Raw genomic sequence first — 27,555 nt, forward strand, 5'->3', positions numbered from 1 at the left:
GGCCAACAAAATAGCTCCATCTTTCATTTTTTTCAGAAGTGAAAGTCTTTTTGTTGAGATTAGGATTAGGTTTATGGTTAGACTTAGACAATTCTTATTACATGTAGATACTTACATATATTGTCTCTGTCCAGAGAAAAACACGTATCTCCAAAATGGTAACGTTACAGGAGAGGGCAAAAAAGTTGTTTATGTTCAGTGTAAGTCAGTGTACAGAGATTTTATTCTGAACAGTTCTGGAGCATTTCTATTGGTCTGATCATCATACAATTTTCACACAAGGTGAAAGAAAAGCTACTGTGCTCAAATGATGCAGAAAGGTAAATATTGGGGAAAAAATGGTGATTCTTGGACAGCTATGATACACATATAATGCTATGCACAAGTCAGACACCACCCTACATTTATTTCATATCAATCAAAATGACCATCAATTATGTCATTAATTTTTCAGTGTCAGAAAAACACAGAAAGCATATTCAACATTGAATTACGCTAAAGCCTCAAATACTAAATGTACAGTAGCATCTTGACGAAGGAGGACACAGGGCAGAGGCCATGATTTCTGCTACAAGAAGTGGTCTTTATTAACACTAGCAGAAAGGACAAATAGCCAAACAACAGGGACGGTCACTTCTAGCCATGTAACTCTAGTCCTTCCACTTAACCTGCTCTAATTAAACCCACTCCCTGACCCAGAATAACACGAATAACACAAAAGCACTTAAACTAACTAACTCTTAAACTAATAGACAACAACATTAACAACGATAAAACATTTAACATCCCTTTAGTGGAGGGCTTGATGTGCACAGCACAGCTCTGCATACCGCGCCTCTAGAGCTCCTTCTGCAAACCCAAGCAAGTGGCAGCCACTACAGTACTCAGTGAGTCAGTGTGTCCGTCCTTTGACTTTATTACAGCTTCCATTCTTTTCGGGAGACTTGCCTTCATTTTTTCAGAGAAATCTGCAGGAATATTTATCCACACCTCCAAAGTTCAGTCTTAGAAGTTGGTCATGTTTTCTGCTTCTCACAAACTTCATAGCTCAATTAATTGTATAAAAGCAAGTGTGTGTTTGTGTGTCTTGCAGGAGTACTCTAGCGAGAGACTGAAGAAGACTAATGAGTTGCTGAGGGGCATTAAGCTGCTGAAGCTGTATGCCTGGGAGCACATCTTCAGGTCCAGCGTTGAAGAGACGCGGCAGAAAGAGCTGACCAGCCTCAGAGCCTTTGCTCTGTACACATCTCTGTCCAGTGAGGATTCCACCTTCACACTTGGCCCTGAAACATACATGCATTCATATTTCCAATCAGAGGTCTATGAAGTCTTAGTTATTGCATTTTATATAAAGCAGTGACTTATTTAACCTAGTAAACTTCGGCAATGCTTTATTTTGAGTGGTTCTTTGTAGATGATTAATAAACTCTTAACAGATTATCAGTAACACATCAACAACATAACAGTGAAGTAGCAGTAGTGAAGCATCTGAATACACTGAAGTAAATATCTTGTAGATGTTCTGTTGATACATTACTTACAGTAAGTAGATGTATTATTAATATGTTACTTCCATTATGCCAAACCTAACCTTACCCAACCTCACCCAAAACCTAATGGTGGGCCTAATCCTAACCCTAACCTTAACCTCAACCTAATCCTAACCTCCTTATGTTTTGATATGTTACTGAGAGTCTGTTGAGTGTTTGTTTCAACTAAAAAGGACCACCCAAAACTTTAAAGGCCTGTAGTGAGCCTACACCTAAATCCCTCAATCTAATAACTACAGAACTCTAAATAATGTGTCTAAAGTATAATAACTGAATAATGAGCCTGCTGCTTAGGGGGGTCAACCTCTTGAACACTAGATTTAAATAGATATTAACGTTAATATGTGGCTCTTAGTATTTAAGGGGTTAATAATTAAATGTGCCTTTTTCCCCTTTCAGTTTTCATGAATGCAGCCATTCCAATTGCAGCAGTTCTTACTGTGAGTGCATTGCTCTTTTTCAAACTTTATACCTTTACCACCCCATACTGTATTTGTTACTGTCTAAATTATCCACTGTCGTCTTTTAATATTATTCAAGCTGGATTAATTTTACCACAGCAATAGAAATATGTCATATTTCTGACCAGTTAATCGGTACAGTATACATAATAAGTGCCATTTCCCCAGACTCTCTCAGATAGCCCAGATTGAAAAGTCATAGCCTGGGCATTTACACTCAATAATAATAACAACACACTGTACTGTCATGTATATGAGCAGGTTTTGTTATTCCATTATCATGAGATGAATTGGTACAGGATTAGCATTACTGAGGCCCTGTTTACACTTGTCATTCATATATTCCTGGGTGATCAAATCATGAGTGGACAGTGCTAAGTGCACTTAGACCACATTTGGAGGTGGTCAGGGACGCATATGATCACATGACACGTAATCATTGCAACAGAGATGAAAGCAGCTATATGGCTTATTTCTTCATCTGTTCATGTATAACTTGTCTTTGAAATCCAGCCTGTACATTTACACAAACAAGGACTCACAGCACATTTTCATCTTAGAGAGAGACTAACATAGTAAAGATGTGTGTTACCTTTCCTCCAGGCATGAAACCCAACCACAAGTGATAACTGGACACCTATGCAAGACTCATGGAAAGGTCAACTATAAATGACTATAAGTGTAGCTATCCACTTATGATTAGATCACTTCAGACAGATGCTAATACCAAGGCCTGTACCATCAATTATTACTATTATACTGTAAAAACAAGACCTTCATGCAGATTAATGCTGGATTAAAATCACAAATTTAATAGTAAATACTTAAATTACATTACCTTCCCAAGTAAAACTTACAAAGCTACAAAGGGGCTTTACAATATAAAAATGAATCCCATTTGCATTTTGCTTTGCAGACGTTTGTGGTACATGTGCACGTGCACAGCTCAGCCGACACTGATCTGTCCCCCGCTGTGGCCTTCGCCTCCCTCTCACTGTTCCACATTCTGGTCACACCCCTCTTCCTGCTTTCCAGCGTCCTGCACTCAACGGTTAAGGCTCTTGTAAGGTGACTGACAGTTTCTGGACACTCAAGAACCAATGACAGTTGTGCAGTTATGTAACAGCTCTGTATTAAAGCCAGGAATCATCCAATCAGAAATCACTGCCGGGGGCAATTGTTTTTCAGTACTGTAATAATAGAGGCTTTAGAAACGGCAGTATACTATCTATAGCATGCAGTATATATATTTGTCATGCTATCTGATAGTAAACACAGAACTAATCCAGGAGCAGTCTTGAGCTTGTTTCACTGTGCCCTGATTATTCGTGCTTTGATATAATCTGGACATTGAAGCAATAGTATGGCTTTGCACTGGAGCCAAGAGGCTAGTGTAGCTAACAAGCCATGGAAGCTTATAGACAGCAATTAGCATCATGCACATGCCATATAGTGTCGAATTGCATACATTTATTTTAACCTGCACATTGCACAGCAACTGCTAAAGCACCAGAGGTGGTGAATTGCATTGTTTATCTTCTTCTCTGTCCATCCCAGTGTGCAAAAACTGAGTGAATTCCTTGCCAGTGGTGAGATTGAACATGATCAAGAACCCAAAACACCTCCCCCAACTAATACAAGCGACCGGAGCCAAATCAAGTCAGTTGTAAGTATAGATAATAATCATCTTCAAATTTCATAGAATTTGTTCGAAAGAGCCAGTTTTACTGAATACGTACTGAGATATACATACACAACTGCTGAACCTGTTTGGAGTATCAGATTTAAGATTAGACTAAGAAACCCACCTGTCCTTTCCCAGTACATGCTCCAGCTCCAGGCCTCAAAGCTGGTCAACCGTAAGAACAAAACTAAGCAGGATGAGAATAGCAACTTACCTCAGCAAGACCAAGAACTGAACGCTTTTGCTGCCAAAGATGAGAATATCTGTATCAAGGTAAGAGTTTGGGCAGTTTGGGAGAAAGTCAGATTGAAGTGCTGATGTCTCATTGTCATTGCTAACACATGAATATACAAATACAATATGTTTATCATGTTTACAGATCGTCAATGGTTATTTCACCTGGACTCCAGGATGCCCCACTTTGACCAACATTGATATTAAAGTTCCTTTTGGTAAGTTGTTTATTATTTCCCTAGACATACCTATCCATGCTCCACCCACAAATGCTCATTATTATATAGCTACTTTTGCTAAATTGGACAAGCTTGACAGAATAGTAGTCCGTAACTCTATCATGACTGGTTCTTTTTCTGTGCATGACATATATCATGCTACTATGATAGATTAGGAGTAGACTTGTGTTGTGTAATCTAGAAATTTTTAACATGGCAGCCAATTTGATGTTGTGGTGTTATTTTGCAACTGGAAACAAAATTATGGAGCGACCCAAAACAAAGTGGTCTATTTTAATTAAGGCATACTGACATTCAGCATTGACACACAGTGACTCTCAACATTGTTCAACATAATCAAGCAGCACTCAATATTTTCTTATTATGATATTAAATGGAATACGAACCAGCAGAAATCTGTAGTCAGGGACATGTGGCTTAATGTTTGCACTGAAAATAATGCTTAAACCAGCCAACGTTGCTAGGCTTTTTTTTCCACCTCGTACCTTTTAGCTGGAAAACAGTGACTTGTGAAGAGTTACTTAGCTGATATCAAATGTGATTAATTTACAACATGATGCTAAAAGTTTTATTCCATTAAATCTACACAAGTAGAGTGTGAAATGAGCCTATAATGCATTCTATGTGATCTCTGGATCTCTGTGCAGTCTGCCATTTGAGGCGACACATCCAGTATGCTTTAGCCTTAAAGAGTCTAGCCCAATAGCTCTAATTCGAATGTCGTGATGTGCTCACCCGGGCAGGGAATCGAACCCCAGTATTTCGGTCAGGGCAGCAATATTACCTACCATGCTACACCAACTACAATCACGCTGGGAGATTTTCTTTATGATTTCTTATTACGGTGTGTATGTGTGTGTCAGGTCAGTTGACGATGATTGTGGGTCAGGTCGGATGTGGCAAGTCCTCTCTATTGCTGGCAGCTCTGGGAGAGATGCAGAAAATCTCAGGAAGTGTCACATGGAACAGGTGAGAGACCACCCAACAACAGTGTCTTGCTTATTAATTTGTTTCTTACTTTCATTATTGAGCTTTTAACTTTTTACAGTTCACTCTAGGTAACACTTTTCATGTTACCATTATCGTTAACTTTATTATAGATGCCATAATGTTTGACGTCATGACAGATCATGTTACATTATGTCATTATTGTGTTATGTCATCACAGTTACTGTCAACTCATGACAACAACATCTACCACGACATGTTTATGGTATAGTTATGTCAATGTTACATAGCAGAGCTCGAAGTTTCAAAACACTAGAACAGCTCAGCCAGTTTGCATTGAAGTCCCTGTAGTTCTGAATAATAAGCCTTAGTATGTAAAAAGTATGGGAATGAAAGTGGTTAATGCACAGCCTGTGTTAGCCTTCCTCTTGCTCTTCATCAGTGGTCAGTTGACCACAGAGCCAGTCTTCTGTGGATATTATTGGAAGAACATTGGTAGTGCTGTACCATGTCAGTGTCACTGATGGGCGAAGAATAGTTCACCACCCAAATAATAAATCAGAAGTCCTGAGGTCAGACACTGACCAATGATGAATCAGGAGGAAGGCTGATAAAGCATGCTTGACAGTTTTCAACTGTACACATATATAGTACCTTCAAGGTAGATAGACCTCAGAACGTGGTCCTTTTGGAGGGCCGTATATCATTTTACTGAGTTGCTCTTGTACTGAATTGAGTATAAGTGGATGCTGAGTGATCATATTATATATGTTTACCTCACAGATTACCAGATCAGGATGAAGAAGGAAATGAAAGGTAAAATTTCACATTTTAGGCTGATTTTGCATTAAATTAGTATTGAAAAAGTACGTGAAATTGTTTATTTATTCATTTATTTTCTTTCCCTAGTATGTTTGTTAATCATGTTGCGGGGGCAAAATCATCTGAGTAAGTAATGCACTTTGCAAATGATTCATTCTATTTCAATATGACTAAATCAGTGTTATGGTGTGATAACATGACTCTGATTCGCAGCAAAAGATATCCAGTGGCTTATGCATCTCAGAGGCCTTGGCTCCTCAATGCCACTCTTGAGGAGAACATCCTGTTCGACATGGCCCCCAATGAAAAAAGGTACAGCCTGGTACAGCTTCGGACAGTACAGTAAATAGCCGTTCTTTATGTTTTTCTTCTCATGCTGGTTAGTCATGTGAAAAGCCAGCGCTGTTGATAGGCACACTCTGTTTCAGCGGAGTAATCACACCACTCTGCACAAACACAATAACTCATGCTGCTTGTTTTAATCTCCACCCCGAGGCCAAATTGAAACGTCTTTATCTACCTAACAAACCGCTTCCTGGAAAATGAAAAAAAGAGCCTTTTGTCAGATCCCCTGTCCCTTTTTAATGGGTGTTTTGGTGAAGCTGTGAGGGAAAAGATTAGAGCGGGTGCGCTGCATGAAGTCTCAGAATTGTTATGTAATGACAGCTGGGTAGGACACACTCTATTTTTTCTACATGGTGTCACGAAAGTCCATGAGATTTCCTCATTAAGGGACTACATGCCCAGTGAAATCTGCACCATCAGACGGCCACTGAGACCCACAAATTTTTCCACTGGCGAGCTACGTGGTTTAATGAGCTGCTGTTATTTGATGACTCAAAGAAAAAGAAAGAGAAGCTTTTCGATGTCTTTGGAGAAGTTGAGATGATAACTTTAGATGGTATATTTCACTGATTTAGGTGGCATGATACTTTTTTTTTCTCATAGCGATACTGAAACCTTGAATATCGCCTGATACCAATTTCGATACATACACTTGAATTTCTTTAAAATCTAACAAGATATATGAGCTATTTTTAATTTTCTCTCTCTCTCTCTCTCTCTCTCTCTCTCTATATATATATATATATATATATATATATATATATATATATGCAAAAGTGTGAATACTCCTGGTCAAATTACATGTTTTGCTGATTTTGAAAATAAGTTAACACAACAAGAGAGCACACTTAAATAAGTAATTTTACTGCAAATTTTAGTGTACAACTTCTACTTTTTTGCTGAGTTTAATATTTTGGAAAAAAAAAAATTATAAAACATATATACATGCATACATCATCTAAACCATTTATCCTTCTGGGTCACGGTGGGGTGCTGGAGCCTATCCCAGCTGTCATTGGGTGGAAGGCAGGATACACCCTGGACAGGTCGCCAGTCCATCGCAGGGCAGACAGACAGACATACACAGTCACACACACACTCACACCTAGGGGCAATTCAGCATGTCCAGTCAGCCTGACTGCAAGTTTTTGGACTGTGGGAGGAAACCACTTTGTAGTTCTACAATTGCAGACTGTAGTCCATCTTTGTTAGCCCCCTTTCACCCTGTTCTTCAATGGTCAGGACCGCCACAGAGCAGGTATAGCTTGAGTGATAGATCATTCTCAGCGCTGCAGTGACACTGATGTGGTGGTGGCACGATGGAGTGTTAGTGTGTGCTTTGCTGGTATGTGTGGATCAGACACAGCAGTGCTGCTAGAGTTTTTAAACACTGTGTCCACCCATTGTCCACTCTATTAGACACACCTTGTTGGTCCACCTTGTAGATGTAAAGTCACAGACAGTAGCTTAACTGTTTCTGCACATTTTGTGTTAGTCATCCTCTAGTCCTTCATCAGGGGTCACAGGATGCTGTCCACAAGGGCAGCTGGATATTTTTGGTTGGTGGACCATTCTAAGTCCAAGGATGTGTACTTAAAGAAGTGGCCAGTTTGTTATGTGTGTAAAGGGCAGACGGGAAAGAATAAGTTTTACATGATGAACAATGATGTGCTTTTCATCTACTGTGTCTTTCAGGTATAAGGAAGTGATCGAAGCCTGCCAGCTGCAGCCTGACATTGACACCCTTCCTCATGGAGACCAGACTGTGGTTGGAGAGAGGGTAGACCAGGTTTATACAAGCTCAATAAGACATGAGTGTGTGCATTTCTCTCTGTGTGTATATACTCACTCTTCTGTCTCTTTCTTACAGGGAATCATTCTGTCTGGAGGTCAGCGGCAGCGCATCAGTGTCGCCAGGGCACTTTATCAGGAAACCAGTGTAGTGTTCCTGGTGAGTCCAGCAGACCAGTGCCTTTCAGAATCACATGCTGCTCCTCAGGCTACACTTACAGAGCTGTATGCAGTTCGCTGACAGGCTGCTTGGCCAGTGTTCTGACCTACAGTCTTTTGTCCAGTATAGAAGGCCTCTAAGCTCCATCAAAATCTATTTGGTCAGTTAGAGTTATTGCATTAACCCTTAACTACAAAAGCCTGTGCTGGGGCTCACATTTCAGTTCCTTACTCTCATACAGCACTATGCAAAAGTCAGAGACTGCCGTTCATTTATTTCATTTCCAGTCCAATTTCCAGTAATTCGTTTTTTGGAGATATTTCTCAGCAGATCAGATATAAGACAATCCACTTGCATAAGAAAGGGAAAGGCAAAGGATCACCATCAGATAAACAGTACTTAAAGCTTTCATCTTTGAGAAAATCAAGCTCCACTGTTGCATCAAATCTAAAAAATCCACAGGTGTTTCTGTCCATCTTTCCGCTGTGAGAAGACAACAAAGGCTATGGGTCTGAAAGGATGTGTAGCTATCAAGAAAGAAATTTTGCGCTAGAACACAGAAACTGAGATGTGGGGTGAAGTTTTATGAACTGATGAGCCTAAATTTGTAATTACAATTATTTGGGTCATGAGAAGCAGAAAAAACAACCAACTTCGAAGACTTTTTCTGTTAAATATATGTTTTCTACATTTTTCTGAAAAAAAGGTGCATACTGGCTATTTAGACTAGAAACTATAAATATGAAAAACGGACTGATTTTTGCACTGTACTATACATATATAGTTACAGTCATATGCAAATTTGTCAATAGCACATCCTCTGCAGAGAACACACTTAAATATGGCACCTTAGTACACAATTTCTTTTTATTGGCTTAGTTTAACATATTGAAAAAACAAAACATAAAATCTAAAATGCACCATTACTTTTGCACAGGCTACATTTTATGTTTTATTGTGTCCAGTATGATAAAATTCAGCAAATAAACAGTTACTGTGCAATAAGTGTGTTCTCTGTAAATGTGTTAACTAATTTACACTTAGAAAATCAACAAACCATGTCATTTGACCAACCTTTGCCTATGACTGTATATAATAGGCCCGTTATGGCTTATGAATAATTCATAGTAGTCACAGAACAGCAGTGGTGGATGAAGTACACAAATCATGTACTTGAGTTAAAGTAGAGATACCCAAGGTAAAGTATTACTCCAGTAAAAGTAGAAGTTCCTCCCTTTAGACCTCCACTTGAGTAAAAGTACAAAAGTATTTGCCTTCAAATGTACTTAAGTATTGAAAGTAAAAGTACTAAAAGATTAATAAAGTTAGCTTAGCTCCATCATTTATGTTGGAATAGACACTCCCAAAATTTTACACTGCTGCACTGACGTTGAACCGTATGCTTGCACTGGGTCGGTATGTCCAACAGGTCAAAACAAGCTCAAAACAAAGTCTGCGCTGTGCCCTGATTGGTGTTCTTCCTTCACGCTTCTTTCTTTTTTACATGTTACATTTTTATGCACACATAAACCAAAAGGAACGACAGATATTTGACTTTGAAATGTAGTGGAGTGAAAGTAAAAAGTCGCCCAAAATGGAAATACTTCAGTAAATTACAGATACATGAAAAAACTACTTAAGTACAGTAATGAATTACATTTACTTAGCACTGCTGAACAGTAATTATAAGCATGTGGAATTGGAACTCTCTGTGGGCTTTTCTATCAGCAGCCATGCGTATATATTCAGAACAAAATTCAAAGTGCTTATTGTCAGAGTAATGATAACGGCCACTGAAATAGTATATGAAAAAGTATATTCCGTTGCCTTTATTTGGTTACTTACATTCTTTATTCTTTAGCTTTGTCAGATTAGGTTCTGTTCATATCAAAACAAATGCAATGACAGCATTGAGAAAATCTTGTTAAAGGTGGAGAGTGGATTAAAAGGAAGATATAACCACTTTGCATAAACATTAAACATTTAAACGATAAGGTTTAGCAGTATCGACATGTAGTAACAGATGTCTCCATCACTTCTCTCAGGATGACCCGTTCTCAGCCCTGGACATCCACCTGAGTGACCACCTGATGCAAGAGGGCATCCTGAAGCTGCTCAGACAAGAGAAGAGGACAGTGGTGCTGGTGACCCACAAACTGCAGTATTTACCACATGCAGACTGGGTGAGAACCCAACTCCTATTTGCATGTCAAAGCACAGCACAGCATAGTGTAACTGAACCAGAACCCAAGAACAGTGAAGCAGAGCATAAGATTGCACAGCATACAGCTTTTGCATGATGTAAAATGGCATGACATGACATTATAGTACAGTAGCCTACAGTACTTATATGTTCTATTTATAATCCTTCAGATCATAGCCATGAAGGATGGGACAGTCCAGACTCAAGGGACCTTAAAGGACATTCAGTGCGCTGAGCCTGAGCTGTATGAACACTGGAGGACCCTGATGAACAGACAAAATAAGGTTGAGAGGCACTGACAGACCAAACTGCTGATTTAAAACACTGGACAGGCTGTCCTAATCCAAAGAAACACATGCTACCCTATTTCTTAATGTCTGAATACGCTAAACCAACGTTGGTTTTAAGATTTGGCCATCATTGATATTTCATACTTAACCCTAAGAGTTAAGAATGAAATACTTTTTACATTAATTATTTCTCACTTGTAAATAATTCATACATCATTGCTGTCCAAAGGAAAACAGGTTGCAGATTTATGGGAGAGGGCAAACAATTCTTTAGTTTTAATGTAAATTAATGTAGAAAGATTTTATTCTATTGGTCCACACATCATCAAAAAATAAAACATCAAAAAGTTGTTGTTTTTTTTTGACAGCGTCAATATATAGATGCAGATATATATTGGTGTAGATACAGTGTTGCATAATGCTATACTATTACATGTTATAAATGTTATAGCAAATTTATATGATCATTTTATTACATATGTACGTAATTAGTTACACACACATGAAGTTTTACATACATTCTGTTTTGAAAAGGTTCACATCTTTAGGTCTGACGCTTATTTAATCTATTTCAATAAACATGGTAAAATGTGGCAAAAGGCTATACACACAGCAATAGCCTTTAATCAAATTCATGTCCTAATATTTCCTCTGCAACTTACCAAAAATGTGTTATGGACTGAAAGTTCAGAATGCAAACTTTTAACATAATTTCCTGATTTGTGTCAATGAGCTATGAGGAATAATTCATTATGTTCTTGCTCATGTTGAAGAGGAAGTAATGGGAGACAGGAGCACTGAGAGCAGCCAAACCAGTAAACAAGTCTTAATGTCTTAAGTCTTAATGAAACTTCCATCTGAATTAACTCAATGATTGCGACTGGCCTCTGCAGTCGACTATGATTTGTCTAATTGGACACAGCCATGAGAGTCCTAATGATGCAATGACTTCTTCTGTTTAATTAGTTTAGCAAGGCTTTTGAGTTAAAGAAGAATTCCACCAATTTTTTCAAAATTTTCTCTACAGTTCAGGCATTTAAACATAAATGAACTCATTCAGAGTGGTTTGATATGAAATGGTTCATTGTGGAGAAACTTACTTATAGGAACCAGGGGCCACAATGTCTACAGTTTTATTTAATTACTATTTAAAACCGCAAAAGGACCTACACAGATCTTTTGAGTTTTTATATGTAATGTTAATATTGGTAAAGTAATGGTAAAGAAAACATTTGGCGACTATTTTGCATGTACATCTCTGCTAAGAGTGGATTTTTAAAAAAATCTCAAAACTATCATAAAAACAATATCTCAGACATAATTCATGACCAATTCATGTAATAACTTAGTGAGGGAGCTTTAGAGATAATCTTGTTAGGCGCTTGGTTCCTGTCACCACCACTCTGAACATTTCTGACCACTCCAGGGTCTGTTTACATCCAAGAAATTGTGAAAAATCAGTGTAATTCCCCTTAAATCTCTGTGCTGGAAGGTTTATGTCTTTCCTAGTAAACAAGTAGTCTGGTTTACCGAGGAAGGTTTACTGTAGGCTGTTTATTTTAACCTTCCTTCAGGAGAACAATGTCGAGCTGAAGAGGAAGAGTTTCAGGAAGCCCATGTACTCCACAGACACCCTCGCCACGGAGGACGAGGATGAAGGTAAACATCAGCCACACAACAGCAACTCGCTGAAGACTCGCACACATTTCTGCCTCTACTTCATTTCTACACTGAAAAAAAGTGATGCGATGAAGTTATGTTGAAAATTAGCAAATTTGTGCTTACACAGTTTAATTTTAGCCTCCTGATGTTGCCCCCCCACCGCTTATTACACCAAATTTGCATCCTGTATTGATCAGATATAACAGGCTTATCTATGTGTTGTAACTGCTTATTGATGATTTTAAGGTCCTTATGATCTAATTAATAACCATTAATAAACTAATTATAAACCATTTACAAGAATAGTCTGATTGCAAAGTGGTACCATAATAAAGCGCTTTAGTCAGAATTGTGACTGATATCAAAGCAGTACAGATGCTGTCAGTGGTGTAGCTTAGTGGTTTAGTTAGTAACTAAGTGTTAATAACTAAAATGTAATTTATTACATGACTCTATGTAACTGAGTAAATGTAACTATTTACTACCCACCTCTGATGCCACACAATGGGTGAATAACAGTGAAGTTGGATTTGAATTCTACTTTCTGCATCACTTTTGACCCATGTGTGTCCTCACAGCTGCACTGTGCTCTCTATCTGTTGTTGTTTTCTTCATCTATGTTGGCTTCCCCTGTGTGGACTTGTGGGATATCACCAGCCTCTCACATTACTGTCAGGCAGGCTAAAGGTCTGGATTGAATAGCATGCCTTTCTGCATCATCTCTAACAGAATTAATGCCACACAGGCTGGGGATATTAAACATTCTGAAAAAAGACATTTTTCTCAGTTCAGATTCTTAGATGACCATGATGACGGTCACTGAATCTGTTTTGGGTGCACTCTGTGCTTACCTACCGCATGGCTTATTTGATGTGTTATAATGCATGTGAAACAATTTTATTTTTAAACAATAACTAATCTGAAACATTTATCTCTATAATGAATTACATGGAAATGCTCTGAATCCTTAAATCCCATATCCTGCATTTTTCAGGTTATTTCCACCTGTTTGTGTGTTTTTATGTACCAAAAACCACACATTACACCATTGTAGTTGGGCCATTTTCCAACCTCTCTATAACCAGGCTGCTTTTGTTACTTTGCCTTTAATGCTGATACACTGACCAGCCACTTCATTAAGCGCAACTCCTTGTTTCTACACTCATTGTCTATTTAATCAGCTCCACTTACTATATAGGTGCACTTTGTAGTTCTACAATTACAGACTGTAGTCCATCTGTTTCTCTGCATACTTTGTTAGCTCCTTTTATTCTGTTCTTCAATGGTCAGGACCCCCACAAGACCACCACAGAGCAGGTATTATTTGAGTGGTATTTTAAAAACTCCAGCAGCACTGCTGTGTCTGATCCACTCATACCAGCACGACACACTAACACACCGCCACCACATCAGTATCACTGCAGTGCTGGGAATGATCCACTATCCAAATAATACCTGCTCTGTGGTGGTCCTGTGAGGGTCCTGACCATTGAAGAACAAGGTAAAAGGGGGCTAACAAAGTATACAGAGAAACATACAAACTGCAGTCTATAGTTGTAGAACTACAAAGTGATCCTATATGGTAAGTGGAGCTGATAAAATGGACAATGAGTGTAGAAATAAGGAGGTGTGTTTAATGAAGTTGCCGGTTGGTGTGTAATGCATAATGCAAAGCATGTACAATTTAGAAGCAGTCCAGTCTGAAACACTTCAGTGTCGGTGGGTGGAGCTAAAGTACTGTAGGCTGAACAGGTGGGCATATGTAAAACGTAAAGTTTTTCATGACATCACAAACCCAGTGATCTTAAAAAAAGGCTGCTTTTGCAGCTTTATCTCTTTATATTGACCATACAGACGCAGGCAAAGTTTAACAATGTTTACATACTATTTTATTGCATAAAAAGCAAAGACAAATGAGTTTTCTATGACATGCACCCTTTAAAACAACAGCCACATAATATAGTTTGTATAATTTACTGTGCATGCCTTGAAAAACCCAACACCTTGCAGAAAAAGATCTCCCAAGAATTGACAAATATGTTGAATGTGGCAAATAATATGTTTCTTCATGAGATAAATGTTCTTACCTAGCATGCTGTAAACTAGATCATTTAGCTAGTTTCTGGACAGTGCACCTTTCCTCTCTAACCTTTCCTTTTCAGTGCACTCTTTCTCTCTAACCCAGCTGCATGGCCAATAATCCACAGTGAACAGCAATGCTCTATTGCACTGTCAGTAAAGGCTGTTTTTCAGTGGTTCAATATGGTCAATAGTGGCACAATCATGGTTTATCATGAATAAAGCCTTTGAGGTTCTTTCCAGCCTTTTTCAGATTCTGTCACCTGTTCTGGAGCTACACCAAACTGCACCTCACATAGAATAAAGTTTTGCTTTGCATTGCGTGACCCACAGATGGCTCCATGACCACAGATGAGGACAGCCTGACAGCGGAGCTAAACCAAAGGGCCACTATCCCGTGGAGCTCGTTCGGGACATACCTGCGGGAGGCCGGCCTCCTCCTGCTGCCCCTGCTCATCCTCTCCCAGCTCACCAAACACTCGCTCATGCTGGCTATAGACTACTGGCTCGCTCACTGGACCTCTCAGGCCATCGCTGCTCGAATAGACAGCTTTGATAACAACTGCACAGCTACACAGGTGAAGGAAAGCCCATTCTAATTATTAAGCATAGCCGGTTAATCCCATATATAGTATTATACTCTAGTGCAATATAAGACTTTTTCACCAGGCATATTTGTTTAAATCTAAAATGGCCCTGACTTTAAAGTAATATTTTCTAACATTATATGGTACTGAATACAAATAAACTATAACAGTTTACAAATATGCTATGCATTTGCATTTATGTGGAGTTTCTTTAGTGTTTAAATGGTCCATATACCTTTTTTTGTATTTTGTACTTTTCCCTGAAGTTTACTTAGAACATTTGTGTTTCTGATTAAATTTATGCACCAAAATCAGTTGTAATTCATTTTTACATGACGATTTTCCAACCTTGTTTTATCCCTTAGAATTAAACAGGCTGTTTTTCAGTGCCTTTAGACTATTAGACGTGAAAATGAGCCCTGTTCTAATTGGGTGCTCTTTATTGTGACTTGTTCAAAAAGCAGTCCAGGCTGAAACACTTGTAACTTCAGTGTGAATGGGCGAGGCTAAAATGCTATAAGCAGAACAGGCAGATATTCACCAACCGTTCTTAAGAAGAAATTTCTTCTTAAAACCCACTTTCACAGTTTTCATGAAGGTTCTGATGTTCACCAGTGTTTTCTTATTTGGGATTTGTTCTTGGGTAAGATCAGAATATACACACACGCAAGAGCACAAAGGTGCAATTCTACGCTTTAAGAACACATCATGAATCTGATGTAGACTTTTTCTTAGGAACAAATTTAAGAAAAAACTTATGAAGATGTTGGTGAATGAGGTATATTGTTTCAAAACGTGTCTTGGCAATAAATGTGTTCTTGCTTGTAAAAAGCTTGAGATGGCATTAGAATATATGTAAATTCATTCGAATGCATATAAACATAAAACAGGAAAAAAGCAACAAGAAAGTTGTTGATATCTTGTGAGCTAACTTGAAAAACATAGTTTGATTCCAGATTTCTCCTGGGCTCCTCCTGCCATCATATAGATTTGTTCAAATTCATCAAAAGCACACATGATTTTAACATAGTGAAGCACTGATTGGCCAAACTAGATATTGTGTGAGAACTACAAATCATACTGGGCTTCCATGAGGAGAAGTTTGGGAATCCTTAAATAAACACATTCACAGACATAAAGTTACTACTTATTGTATTTATGTTATTTGTATTTATTCTAATATTGGTATTTTGAGCAAATAATTACATACCGCTCAGATAAAGAGCTTTTTAAAATTTTCTCAGGTGCTTAAAACTGTTGCACAGTACTGAACATAAACGAGTTTCCTGACCTCACAAAAACAATGAATTCAAAACTACTTTTGCAGTTAAGTTTCCATGTATGGCCTGTATGGACTGGGGAATGAACATAAACATTTAGGCTTATTTCAGTAGATGTCATCTGTGGGTACGGCTGCTTTTGCCAACTCTGATGTCAAGTTGATATAAATACTTACGTCAGCTGACACTGGGTTGTCATGACATTTTTAAATGTGATAAGGCAGCACAGTATAACACCTGACTTTGTAGATTAGTTTACATTACAGTCACATAATGCTGCTGATGTAGAACAGCTCAAATCTGATAAATGGTAAAATTAATCTTACTTTACTTATGAGTCTCAGAAAACGCTCACTTTTGTTCAACCAGCCTGACCTGGGAAGCTCTGTCATATTATGCCATATTATCAGCATTATGTCTCCACAAAGTCTTTGTCATTTCATTCCACAAAGCTTAACGTAACAGAATGTCTAAAAAGCAGTGTCACCTGACATTGATATTATATCAATTTGACATCAAAGTTGGCAAATGCAAGTTGTTGGGAAGGGCTTTTATTGCTGACGTGTAGCCATTACATGGGCCTTCACTAAAGCATCATTGATAACAGTATGTCAGAAACCACATAAGCAAGTTTATTCACGATTATTTAACAATTTGACACAGATTAAGGCAAATGTGTGATGATGTAGGCATGAAGTTTACACAGCACTAATTGGTGCAGTACAAGCTTCCATTATAGGTTAACTACAATAGCTTAATAGCTCCAGTGCAGGACTAAAGATGTAAACTTGAGAAACCTAATATGTCTTGGTTGATCGACACCATTTTGGGTAAAAGAGGAAAACTGTGTAAATTTGTGGAAAAAAAAAAAAAAAATTGTGAATCATACTGCTTTCATGTTAAATGTGTATATAGGTGGTATTTTAACCTCCCCACATCTCTTTCCCTCTCTCTCTCTCTCTCTCTCTCTCTCTCTCTCTCTCTGTCAGGACTGTGTGTTCAGTCATGCTCCGTACCTGCAGGTGTTCTCCATGCTGTGTTGTTTGGGTATAGTGTTGTGTCTGGTCACCTCTCTGGCAGTAGAATGGACTGGTCTGCGAGTGGCTAGGGAGCTTCACTGCAGTCTCCTCCGCACCATCGTCCTTGCGCCTATGAGGTTTGTGTTGGGGAAAAAGACTGAAACGCAACAGCATTATGACCACAGCACATTCACAACACATAATGGCTTAGAAATGAAATACATAATGATATTTGTGTTATTCTACAGGCTCTTTGAGATAACCCCTCTCGGGAACATTCTCAACCGATTCTCTGGTGACATCAACACCATCGATCAGGTGATAAAGATGAAGACTGATTAAAAAGTTGACTTTTGTGTTCTAAACACTTGAGTAAAGGGCTCTACTAAAACAGTTCATGCAGCTAGTGCTGAGTGGTGATGATATTTCAGTTTGCATTGATAACGTTAATGAACCCATGATTCCTGAGTGCTGCTACTGTATACTAAAAGAATGTCCTTAAGATCTGACATAACTTGTTTGGACTGTTTTTCTTTGTTTTCACTTATACCAAACAGATCCTGTGCAGCATTGTGTTTAGTATTTACACTAGCTTGTAAGTTTGGAATCACTTAGCATGTTAACAAGTTTGTGTAACAGTGTGGATTTAAATATCATAGACTATGTGGCAAAAGATAGTTTTGGCTGTTATATATAATATTTTAAGTATATGGTGAGCAGGAAGAAATGTAAATACTATAATTATTGATTAACATTGTGTTTTTATTTATCTATATTTTTTTAGAATTGACATTATTTTTTATCTGCCTTGAGATTTGACCTCCACTTTTGAAATATAACGGATTTGGAATATCAGTTTTATTGAGTTGGCTTGACAAAGTTTTTTACGAGTTGCAGTTTTCGAACTAGAACCACAAACCCTTGCAGGATCGTAGAGCCTGTATAGATGTGCATAGAAATGGCCCTGCAACATCATAGTGACATTCTAGATACTATAGTAACAGCCTAGCAACACCTTAGCAACCAACTGAGATACCATAGCAATGGGACAGCAATACCTTAGCAGCCGCCTGGGATTTCACAGTAAAGGCCTAACAACTATAGGAGACCATAGCAAAGGGCTGGCAGCACGTTAGCAATCACCAGGAATTCCATAGCAATGACCTGGCAACACCTTAGCAACCACCTGGGATTCCATAGCAATGGTCTAGCAACACATTAGCAACCACCTGGGATTCCATAGCAATGGCCTGGCAACACCTTAGCAACCGCCTGGGATTCCATAGCAATGACTTTGTCAAGCCAACTTAAATTTTGTTCAAAAACTTTCCGGTTCTAGTTAAAACCTAATTATTGATGTTTTACAGCTTTCTCAGTATTTTTAAAGCTTCCTGGTGTCCTACTCATTATTTGAAACCTGTGAAGTTGTACAAGACTAACATATTAGAATCACTTCATACACTTGTATGCAGCCAAATCCTTTTTTTTACATTATTAAAAACACTGATTCCAAACTTTTAAACACTGGGTTCTGTATTTTGAAGTGTTCTTTCAAAACAATCTGAAGCATCCAGCAAAGACACACATTGCAGTTAACTAAGTTTTTGTTGTCTTAGGCTTGGTAAGTGGAGCTCTTGTATTGGCATGGCTTTGTGCCAGTGTGCACAGTGAACGCAGCAAAACTGAATTAAATTGAACTGAACGCTTGTAATTTTAGCACATCCCAGTCACAATGGAGTGTTTGAGCCGCTCCACTCTGCTGTGTGTGTCTGCGGTGGGGGTGATTTCCTTCGTCACACCGGTCTTCCTCATCGCTCTGCTCCCTTTGGCCATCGCCTACTACTTCATTCAAAAATACTTCCGCGTGGCATCCAGGTGAGTCCTCCGCCAGCCAAATCAACACTCCAGGCAAAGTTTAATAGAACTACTTTAATGGGATTTGAGATGCCAGTAATGCATGACATATCAACATTGTTTTCTCTGCATGCCAAACCCCATCCCCTCCTACTTTAAATGATTTTAATAATTGATTTAATTAATGTCATGTTAGAGTAGTTACACAATCAATATTTGTATTCAATACATATTAATAATATACGGTTCTGCATGTTTTGTGTGTGTGTGTGTGTTTATAGGGATCTGCAGCAGTTAGAGGACAGCACCCAGATCCCCCTCCTGTCACACTACTCTCAGACTATAGAGGGCCTCACCACCATCAGAGCCTTCAGGTACAGCGCTGATAGACTGAAAGGTTGAAAAGAATAATAGAGAAAATACAGAATGATGCTAAGGACTTCTATTTACTGTCTGCAGTAATTTGACATGGTTAAAAGTAACTTGTTCCATATTTGTGCTGTAGGCATGAACAAAGATTTAAGAAGAAACTGTTGGAGTACACAGATGCTAACAACATCGCCTCCCTTTTTCTCACGGCAGCCAATCGCTGGCTCGAAGTTCGTATGGTAAAAACACACTAATCTATTACAGCCTAATGCCACAGTTTTAGAGACGATACGTTTAGGCAAGAATGTAGTTTAGTATCACTGTTTGTTCTTCCTGTATACGAAGCAATTCTTGTATGTATTGTGCCTCACTTTACTCCACAATTTTACAATTGCTGCAAAAATGTTATGCTTTTAAACTTTTTACAATTTTAAAATTCAAGTGAGCCTTTAAAGGATAATTCCACCGATTTTTGAAAATTTCAGAATTCAAAACGGTTAAGATGTAAATAAAGTCATGACATATAAATGTGATTTTATGTGAAATGCCCTGTTCTAGACAAACTTAGTGAATTTTTCACAGTGGTGGTGATAGGACCTAGATGTCCATAGAGACTAATGACATTTTGGTCATTTTCCATTTTTTTTATCATTTGAAAATTGCTGTTGCGCTCTCTCTCTCTCTCTCTCTCTCTCTCTCTCTCTCTATGTATATATATATATATATATATATATATATATATAAAATCAGCAATACATAAAAATTCAGAAAAAGTGTAGGTTCACTGATTGCTTTGGTAAATAAAATTAAATCTGCATTGTAGACATCATGACCCCTGGTTCCTATCACCACCACTGTAAACAAATCCAACTGGGAAAGTTTCTCTACAATGGCCCATTCCTGATTAAATGACTTTGTTTACACTTTAGTGATTAAAATATGAAAACATTTTGAAAAGTCTGTCACGTTCCCCTTTAAATAGGAGAATTATAACTTGAAATTCACCCAAATGTCCACTAGGAGGCACATTTGTGGGGTTATCAAAAGTTCACCATTTTTACCTTAATAGAACCAAAAATATCACTTTGTTTGTTTGATACTACAGTATTAACAGATTAAATGCTGGATCTGCAGGAGTATATCGGGGCTTTTGTGGTGCTGATAGCAGCTGTGGCTTCCATTACCAGCGCTCTATACAGCGAGCTCTCAGCTGGATTAGTGGGCCTGGGCCTCACATATGCTCTCATGGTAAGCCCTCCTGCCGGGCACACGTACACACATTACGCAGATTGCTCCAGTGTATTCACATCAAACCTTCTCTCGTGGATTATAAAATGCCTGATCCGTCTATATTTAAAGGTTACAGATGAGTGTCTCCCACATCTGGTGTTTGTGCAGGTGTCCAACTATCTGAACTGGATGGTGCGTAACCTGGCGGATATGGAGGTGCAGCTGGGGTGCGTGAAGAGAATCAGCAGCCTGCTGCACACCCAGCCCGAGAGCTACAATGGAGAACTGAGTGAGTCAATAAGGAACTGAAATCAAACACTGTCTGTCAAAAACTTTGCCACCAAACAATCATCTAATATTCTGTTTTTAGATTTTCTAATTTTGGATTTTCACAGTAACTTAACAGCAACTAGTAAGACAAAATACCTAAAAAGGTTTTGTCAACATAAAAATGACTAAGTAATAATCTTCAGCACTCAGCTTCATTTTCATCAAGGCGTCCTCTTTGGTATGAAGAGCAGGTTTTGCCTGAATAATAATTTGACTGTTTTTTTTCCCCCAAACTGTCATTAAAAGCTCATATTGAAACTCTTTTGTCCCAAAAGTGCTGATGACATTACAAGAACAAAAATGGGTGGGCTGTAGCGTTATTCCCAAGATATTCCAATGTGTGATATTGTTTTCCTCAAAATAAACCAGATGTAATTTAATATTGTAGTGTCAGCAAAGAATAAGATGTAGGAAACATTGCACTTTAAAGACGAATGCTCTTTTATTGAACAGGCAGCCAGCATAGCCACCGCACAGCACCAACCAAGCAGCCAGGAAACAGGCAGATTACCTCTAGCCATACAATCACAGTTCATAACCCACCTGACCAACCCAGAACCAGAAACAGAATAACACATAGAACACATGTACAACTAACATGTGGTCAACTAACATCAGGTTTATTGAAAACTGACATGCTCACTTGCTTTAAAAATGGCTAAAATAAGGCACTGCCTACGGATTAAAACTCTTTTTATTTATTTATTTTTTGTTTAAAAATTAAACTCATAACGAATCTAAATATTTCAAATGTAGTTTAAAACAAATCAAAAAGATCTTCAGAAACAAACCTTTTCAGAAGCTGAAATGTAGGAGCTGAAATTTATGCGGCAGCCATCTCCCAATAGAAAGTGTCCTATAAATGATGATTTTGAATATAATTGGCTTATTACTAATGCCTTCAGCTTAAATATATCATAACCAAATCTTGATAAATATCTAAGGTCTGAAGGTCTTATTTATTTATTTATTTTTTTTTTTTTTGTTTGGGGGTCGGGGGGGACTGCAGTGTGAATTAATTCGGTAGAATGCTATATATTGTGTAAAAGATACACTACATAGTGCACTTATTCTTTTTTATATAATTTGTGCATATTAACCGGATTTAGAAAAGATGTTAATATGAAAAAAGGAACAATACATTAAAAAATTATAATTCATAAACTTACTTGTTGCTGTTTTGACTATTTTAAGAATAGTTCATATTTTAAACCATCAACCCGCCCAGGGTCAGCAGATGAAAATTAACCATTTGGCTAACTCTGGCACATTTCTATCATAGAATAGAAGCTGATTAGTGAGTATTGTCCCTGTTAAATAAAGCAGTGTAATAAATATACTGACCCACTCATTAGCTGGATACTCATTCTGCTTTTCTGAGCTCTGTCGTGTTCTGATGCTCTGTTTGTAGCTCCGGCTCAGGTTCCGTCAGGATGGCCCAAATACGGCGAGATCCAGATTGAAAACCTGAGTGTGCGTTACGACAGCAGCCTAAAGCCTGTTCTAAAGCGCGTCAACGCCCACATCAAACCTGGACAAAAGGCAAAGCAGCCTTTAAACACACTCATTCACTGCATTCCTTGCTTTATTCCACAAAGAGAGACATTACCATCATCAGTAATGTGCTGTATTTCTGCAGGTGGGAATATGTGGAAGAACAGGAAGCGGAAAGTCATCCTTCTCCCTGGCCCTTTTCCGAATGGTGGACACATTTGAAGGTAAATGGGTCCTTATCATTCTGTGCATCATATATCATGGTCAGTCTGTAAATTTAGTGGTTCACTGTCACTTTGTTTTCTCCTCTCAGGTCGAATTATTGTGGATGGCATTGATCTTGCAAAGCTGCCCCTCCAGACCCTGCGTTCCAGATTTTCCATCATTCCACAAGACCCCTTTTTATTCAGCGGAACAATTCGGTAAACCTTTTATCGTGAAGACACCATATCCCAGATTTGTTTCAACATTTCTACAGATAAACCAATGAAGACACCTTTCCTTTATTCCCTTTCAGCTTTAATTTGGATCCGGAGAGAAAGGCCACAGACAGGATACTGTGGGAAGCTCTGGAGATTGCTCAGCTGATGCCTGTGGTCAAAGCCTTACCTGGGGGACTTGGTAAGAAAAAATGACCATCGGTGTCAGTATTCTAAAGTCATTTCTATTCTAAAGTTGAAAATTGGAAAAGTACAATCACATCTCATCCGGTCACACTGGAGACACATTTTAGTGAAAAGTGTCAACAGAATCTGGCCAGAGTTTATCCAGATGCAATTTGGACATGAAACACATGTTAATGCAAGGTGTAAACAGGCTCTTTGACCCTTCATTAACCTGGTAAAAAATAAATAAATAAATGAATAAAAATACTGGGGAGCTAACTGTCAAACAACTGTCATGCCATGCCAGCTTCAACCACAAGGGGTCAGATTAATTTAACAGACTGCCAATTCAGAGGCAGTTAAGTTGTTCAGTGGTTCTTTTTTTTATAAATGTCGACAAACACTTTGGAAGAAATTATTAGCTTATTAAAGTCAGTGTGAATCAGAAATCAGAATGCATTTTTCTTCCTTAGTGTGGCATTTTGAAAGTGAAACAGGCCACTGTGGGAAATCATTGTAGACTGGACATGATTTTATTCTTCAGAATTTGATTGGTGCATGAAAAGTGGGCATTCCAGAACGAACAGGGTCAGTCTCAGACAGTCAGCAGAATCCATGTGTTTTGCATAAAAGCCAAATGAAAATAATTTAAAACAACCATATTTTGTTAAAAAATGAGCAACAATATTTTTGATATGTATTTCTTGTTGTTTCTGAAACATGACTCACAAATTTTTGAAAACTTGATTTTACGTGTTTTTTTTTTGTTTTTTTTTAACTTTATAAGATGTCGATGAGGCTGAATGCCGGTTAGCTGGCTAGCCTGTTAGCATCTCTTTTGCTGTTCCTACACTTTTACTGTAACAGCAAAAGAAAAAGACTTCAGGAAAAAAGAAGTGAGGTTCAGTCAGTTAAATCTGTGTACGAGTGTGATTACTTAGTGTTTGAGCAAGAGTGTGTGTATGTGTGTGTGTGAGTGTGTGCATGTCACTCCATCATCAGCTGACCCCCCTCAAAGCCTCGCAGTCCCTCAGCCTCGCAGTGCAGCAGAAAACTTTAGAAAACAGCCCAAATACTGCCTCATATTTGAACTACCTCACTTGAGTTAACATGAACATGGTTTTCAGTGTAAATGAGCTGACATGAACTAACAAGGTAAAAAGGCCCATTTTGATTCAATGACTTTAAGTCTGAAAGTAGGCGATCATGTATGTTAGCTACATGCTACTCCAGTCCATTTGGTTAGCTTAAATTTCTTTACCGTGTGTAGCAGACTGTAATGGCTCACAAACCTCAGGATGGCTATTACTGTGTACGGATACCCTTGTGATCGTAGCTGATATGGCATGCTAATTATTAGCCAATTAGCTCCACCGTATTTTTTTTTTTTCCACCTGGTTCACAAAGGTTAAGGGGGAAAAACAACTGGTCTGTTGGCCAAAGCTAGTATAACATGCTAAGTGTCAGCCATTTATTTCATACAGTAGTGGAAAAAATGAAGAAATTTTTTAGAGGTTTTTGATGGCTGAAATTATTGAAAGTGATACTAGAAATATCTTTTTTTTCTGCTGTTTTTGGTATGTGAAACAGGCTGAAAAAATAAATAAACTGGAACTTAGATTCAAGAACGCACTTCATTTTCCTTTTTTTTCCTTCTTGCCCATCAAGGCTTCTGAACTTAAACTAAAAGAATAGATGCAATCCATCGCTCACAGCAAAATCCCCACTTAAAGAAACAAAGTAACTAATAAATAATGATGAAATGAACATTCAGTAGTGTATAATGAGTACTGGCATAACTCTGACAGCCCACTTCATGACTGACTCTCATGATGTGTGTCTATTGAGGCAAGGGGTGCAACAAAATGAACAATACTTCGTTGGTTCCAGGGTGGCTTTGGCTCTGTTTATCTGTAGTTCTTTGGCCTTTTTATTTTAATAACAATCTTCTGTCTATTCCACAGATGCCATGGTGACGGAGGGAGGAGAAAACTTCAGCCAGGGGCAACGGCAGCTGTTCTGCCTGGCCCGAGCGTTTGTGAGGAAGAGCAGCATCCTCATCATGGACGAAGCCACTGCCTCTATCGACATGGGCACTGTGAGAACAGTGATCAATCCCATTCTGGGCAGTTTATAAAATTTATTGTATATATAAAGAGAACAGAGAAATTAGTTAACTGGTCCTAACTCTGCACACCTGTCTTCCTCTGAACAGGAGAGTATTCTACAGAAAGTCGTCATGACTGCTTTTGCGGATCGGACGGTGGTAAACATAGCTGTAAGTACCAGACAAATCCCCGCTTTAAATGTGATAGCAATATAAAGAGAAGGCATTACTGATGCGGCTGCGTCCTCATGCGCCCTCGCAAACCATCACGGTGATGTCAGAGGATCAGAGCATTAACGTGTTTACTGAGTCAGAATCTCATCACGTTTTATTCCTCTGAGCCTAAAAGCTCTAAAATTTCTGTTCTAATAGTTTTGTCTGAGTGCACAACAGCTACACGCAAATACTTAAGCTCTGCTCTCAAACACACGGAGGCCTACAGTGCCATAAAAAAGTATCTTCTGCTATTTTTGCATATTTGTCACACTTAATTGTTTCATATATTTAATTTACTGAATTTAAGATAAAGAGTAGACACATTATGCAGTTTTTGGAGGATCATTTTATTTATTGAAGGAAAAAAGGTTATCCAACACCAACTGGCCCTGTGTGAGAAAGTTATTTCCCCCTTAGTTACTTAATCAACCAGGTAAACAAATTTAGCTGATAACTGGGGTCAGTTTAACTAGACACACCCAGGCTTGATTACTGCCAGCCCTGTAGAACTGAAACATGACTTAAATAGAACTTTTCTAGCAATGTGAAGTAGGTTAAAAGGTCTCAACATGCAGCGCACTATGCTGTGATCAAAAACATTTTGGAAGACATTGAAATATCAATCTGGAAAGGATTACAAAGCCATTTCAAAGACTCTGGAACTCCAGCGAACCTCAGTGAGAACCAGCATCTCCGAATGGAGAAAACTTGGATCAGTGGTGAATCTTCCCGAAGTGGCCGGCCTACCAGTATTCTACCAATAAAGCTCTACAGCACTGCAGGCCTCGCTTGCCTCGGATAGAAAAAAGAGCTGAAATGTGAAAACCATTGCTAACCACAGTATTTGACATATTTCGTATTTGACAAAACTAAAAAAAAATAAATAAATAAATAAAAAATAGTTGATGACCCCCAAGCCTTGTAGAACAATGTTCTGTAGACTGATGAGTCGAAAGTGGAACTTTTTGAAAGCCAGGGGTCTTGTTACATATGCCAAAGACACAGCAGTCCACAATTAGAACATTATACCTACAGTCAAACATGGTGGAGGTAGTGTGATGGTGTGGGAATAATAATCCTGCAGGATAACGTCCGGTCATCAGTCCATGACCTGAAGCTCAAGTGCAATTGGGCTGTGCAGCAACAACCTATCCAAAGCACAAGTGCAAGTTCACCTCTGACCAGCTCAAAAGAAACAAAACTACATTTTTAGAGTGCCCTAATCGAAAGTCCTGACTTGAACGCCACTGACATGCTGTGGCAAGACCTTAAACAGGCAGTTCATGCTCGAAAGCCCTCCAGTGCGGCTGAAATAAAGCATTTCTGCAAAGAGGAGTGGGACAGAATTCCTCCACAGTGATGTGAAAGACTGATCTCCAGTCATAGGAAGCATTTGGGAGTAGTTATTGCTGCTGAAGGGGGCAAAACGAGTTATTCAGTTTATTGAGGCAATTACTTTTTCACATGGGCATTTTTTCCCTTCAATAAACGAGATGATCATTTAAGAACTTTTGTTTTTTTTTCACGATCTCCTTTTCTTTTTATATTTTGTATGAAGATCCGAAACCATTTAGTGTAACAAATATGCAAAAATAGAAGAAGGGGAGGGGGTAAACACTTTTTCACAGTACTGTATTGTTATGTTCGTCTACTAGATACATGGTCATCAAAGCATGGACAGACAGCACTTCAGATATAGTCTGCCCTGAAGGGCCTTCATGTTGGCCCACATTTCAACATCTCACTTTCATGACTACATAATGTACATATTAGTAACAAGCTACTAATTTCAGGTTAAAAAAGATGATAATGCTTCCTGTAAAATTACTCGCTAACTGAAGCTGAACTTCTCTTGCAGCACCGTGTGCACACAATCCTGGCTTCAGATGTGGTCATCGTAATGAAGCACGGAGCCATTCTGGAGTACGCTGGACCCGACGTCCTGCTGGAGCAGAAAGACAGCGTCTTCTCCTCATTTGTCCGAGCGGACAAGTGA

At 38.5% G+C, this 27,555-nt stretch overlaps 1 protein-coding gene across 1 annotated transcript in view; it reads left to right on the top strand.

Annotated features, from left to right (window-relative positions):
* Positions 1–27,555, top strand: part of LOC118817965 (ATP-binding cassette sub-family C member 8) — a 46,225-nt gene extending 18,670 nt beyond the window's left edge. Inside the window, exons 11-40 of the mRNA XM_036585010.1 lie at positions 1,094–1,256; positions 1,950–1,990; positions 2,928–3,079; positions 3,569–3,677; positions 3,834–3,968; positions 4,075–4,147; positions 5,032–5,137; positions 5,900–5,932; positions 6,152–6,250; positions 7,979–8,063; positions 8,154–8,234; positions 10,280–10,417; positions 10,608–10,721; positions 11,503–11,550; positions 12,323–12,386; positions 14,802–15,046; positions 17,325–17,491; positions 17,603–17,672; positions 19,072–19,229; positions 19,490–19,582; positions 19,714–19,816; positions 20,712–20,825; positions 20,976–21,096; positions 22,549–22,679; positions 22,777–22,855; positions 22,945–23,053; positions 23,149–23,252; positions 25,201–25,334; positions 25,452–25,514; positions 27,418–27,555. Of these exons, the coding sequence (XP_036440903.1) occupies positions 1,094–1,256; positions 1,950–1,990; positions 2,928–3,079; positions 3,569–3,677; positions 3,834–3,968; positions 4,075–4,147; positions 5,032–5,137; positions 5,900–5,932; positions 6,152–6,250; positions 7,979–8,063; positions 8,154–8,234; positions 10,280–10,417; positions 10,608–10,721; positions 11,503–11,550; positions 12,323–12,386; positions 14,802–15,046; positions 17,325–17,491; positions 17,603–17,672; positions 19,072–19,229; positions 19,490–19,582; positions 19,714–19,816; positions 20,712–20,825; positions 20,976–21,096; positions 22,549–22,679; positions 22,777–22,855; positions 22,945–23,053; positions 23,149–23,252; positions 25,201–25,334; positions 25,452–25,514; positions 27,418–27,555 (3,270 nt within the window). The remainder of the gene's footprint in view (positions 1–1,093; positions 1,257–1,949; positions 1,991–2,927; positions 3,080–3,568; positions 3,678–3,833; positions 3,969–4,074; positions 4,148–5,031; positions 5,138–5,899; positions 5,933–6,151; positions 6,251–7,978; positions 8,064–8,153; positions 8,235–10,279; positions 10,418–10,607; positions 10,722–11,502; positions 11,551–12,322; positions 12,387–14,801; positions 15,047–17,324; positions 17,492–17,602; positions 17,673–19,071; positions 19,230–19,489; positions 19,583–19,713; positions 19,817–20,711; positions 20,826–20,975; positions 21,097–22,548; positions 22,680–22,776; positions 22,856–22,944; positions 23,054–23,148; positions 23,253–25,200; positions 25,335–25,451; positions 25,515–27,417) is intronic.

This window comes from Colossoma macropomum, unplaced genomic scaffold (genome assembly GCF_904425465.1).
Source record: "Colossoma macropomum unplaced genomic scaffold, Colossoma_macropomum, whole genome shotgun sequence".
Taxonomy (NCBI): domain Eukaryota; kingdom Metazoa; phylum Chordata; class Actinopteri; order Characiformes; family Serrasalmidae; genus Colossoma; species Colossoma macropomum.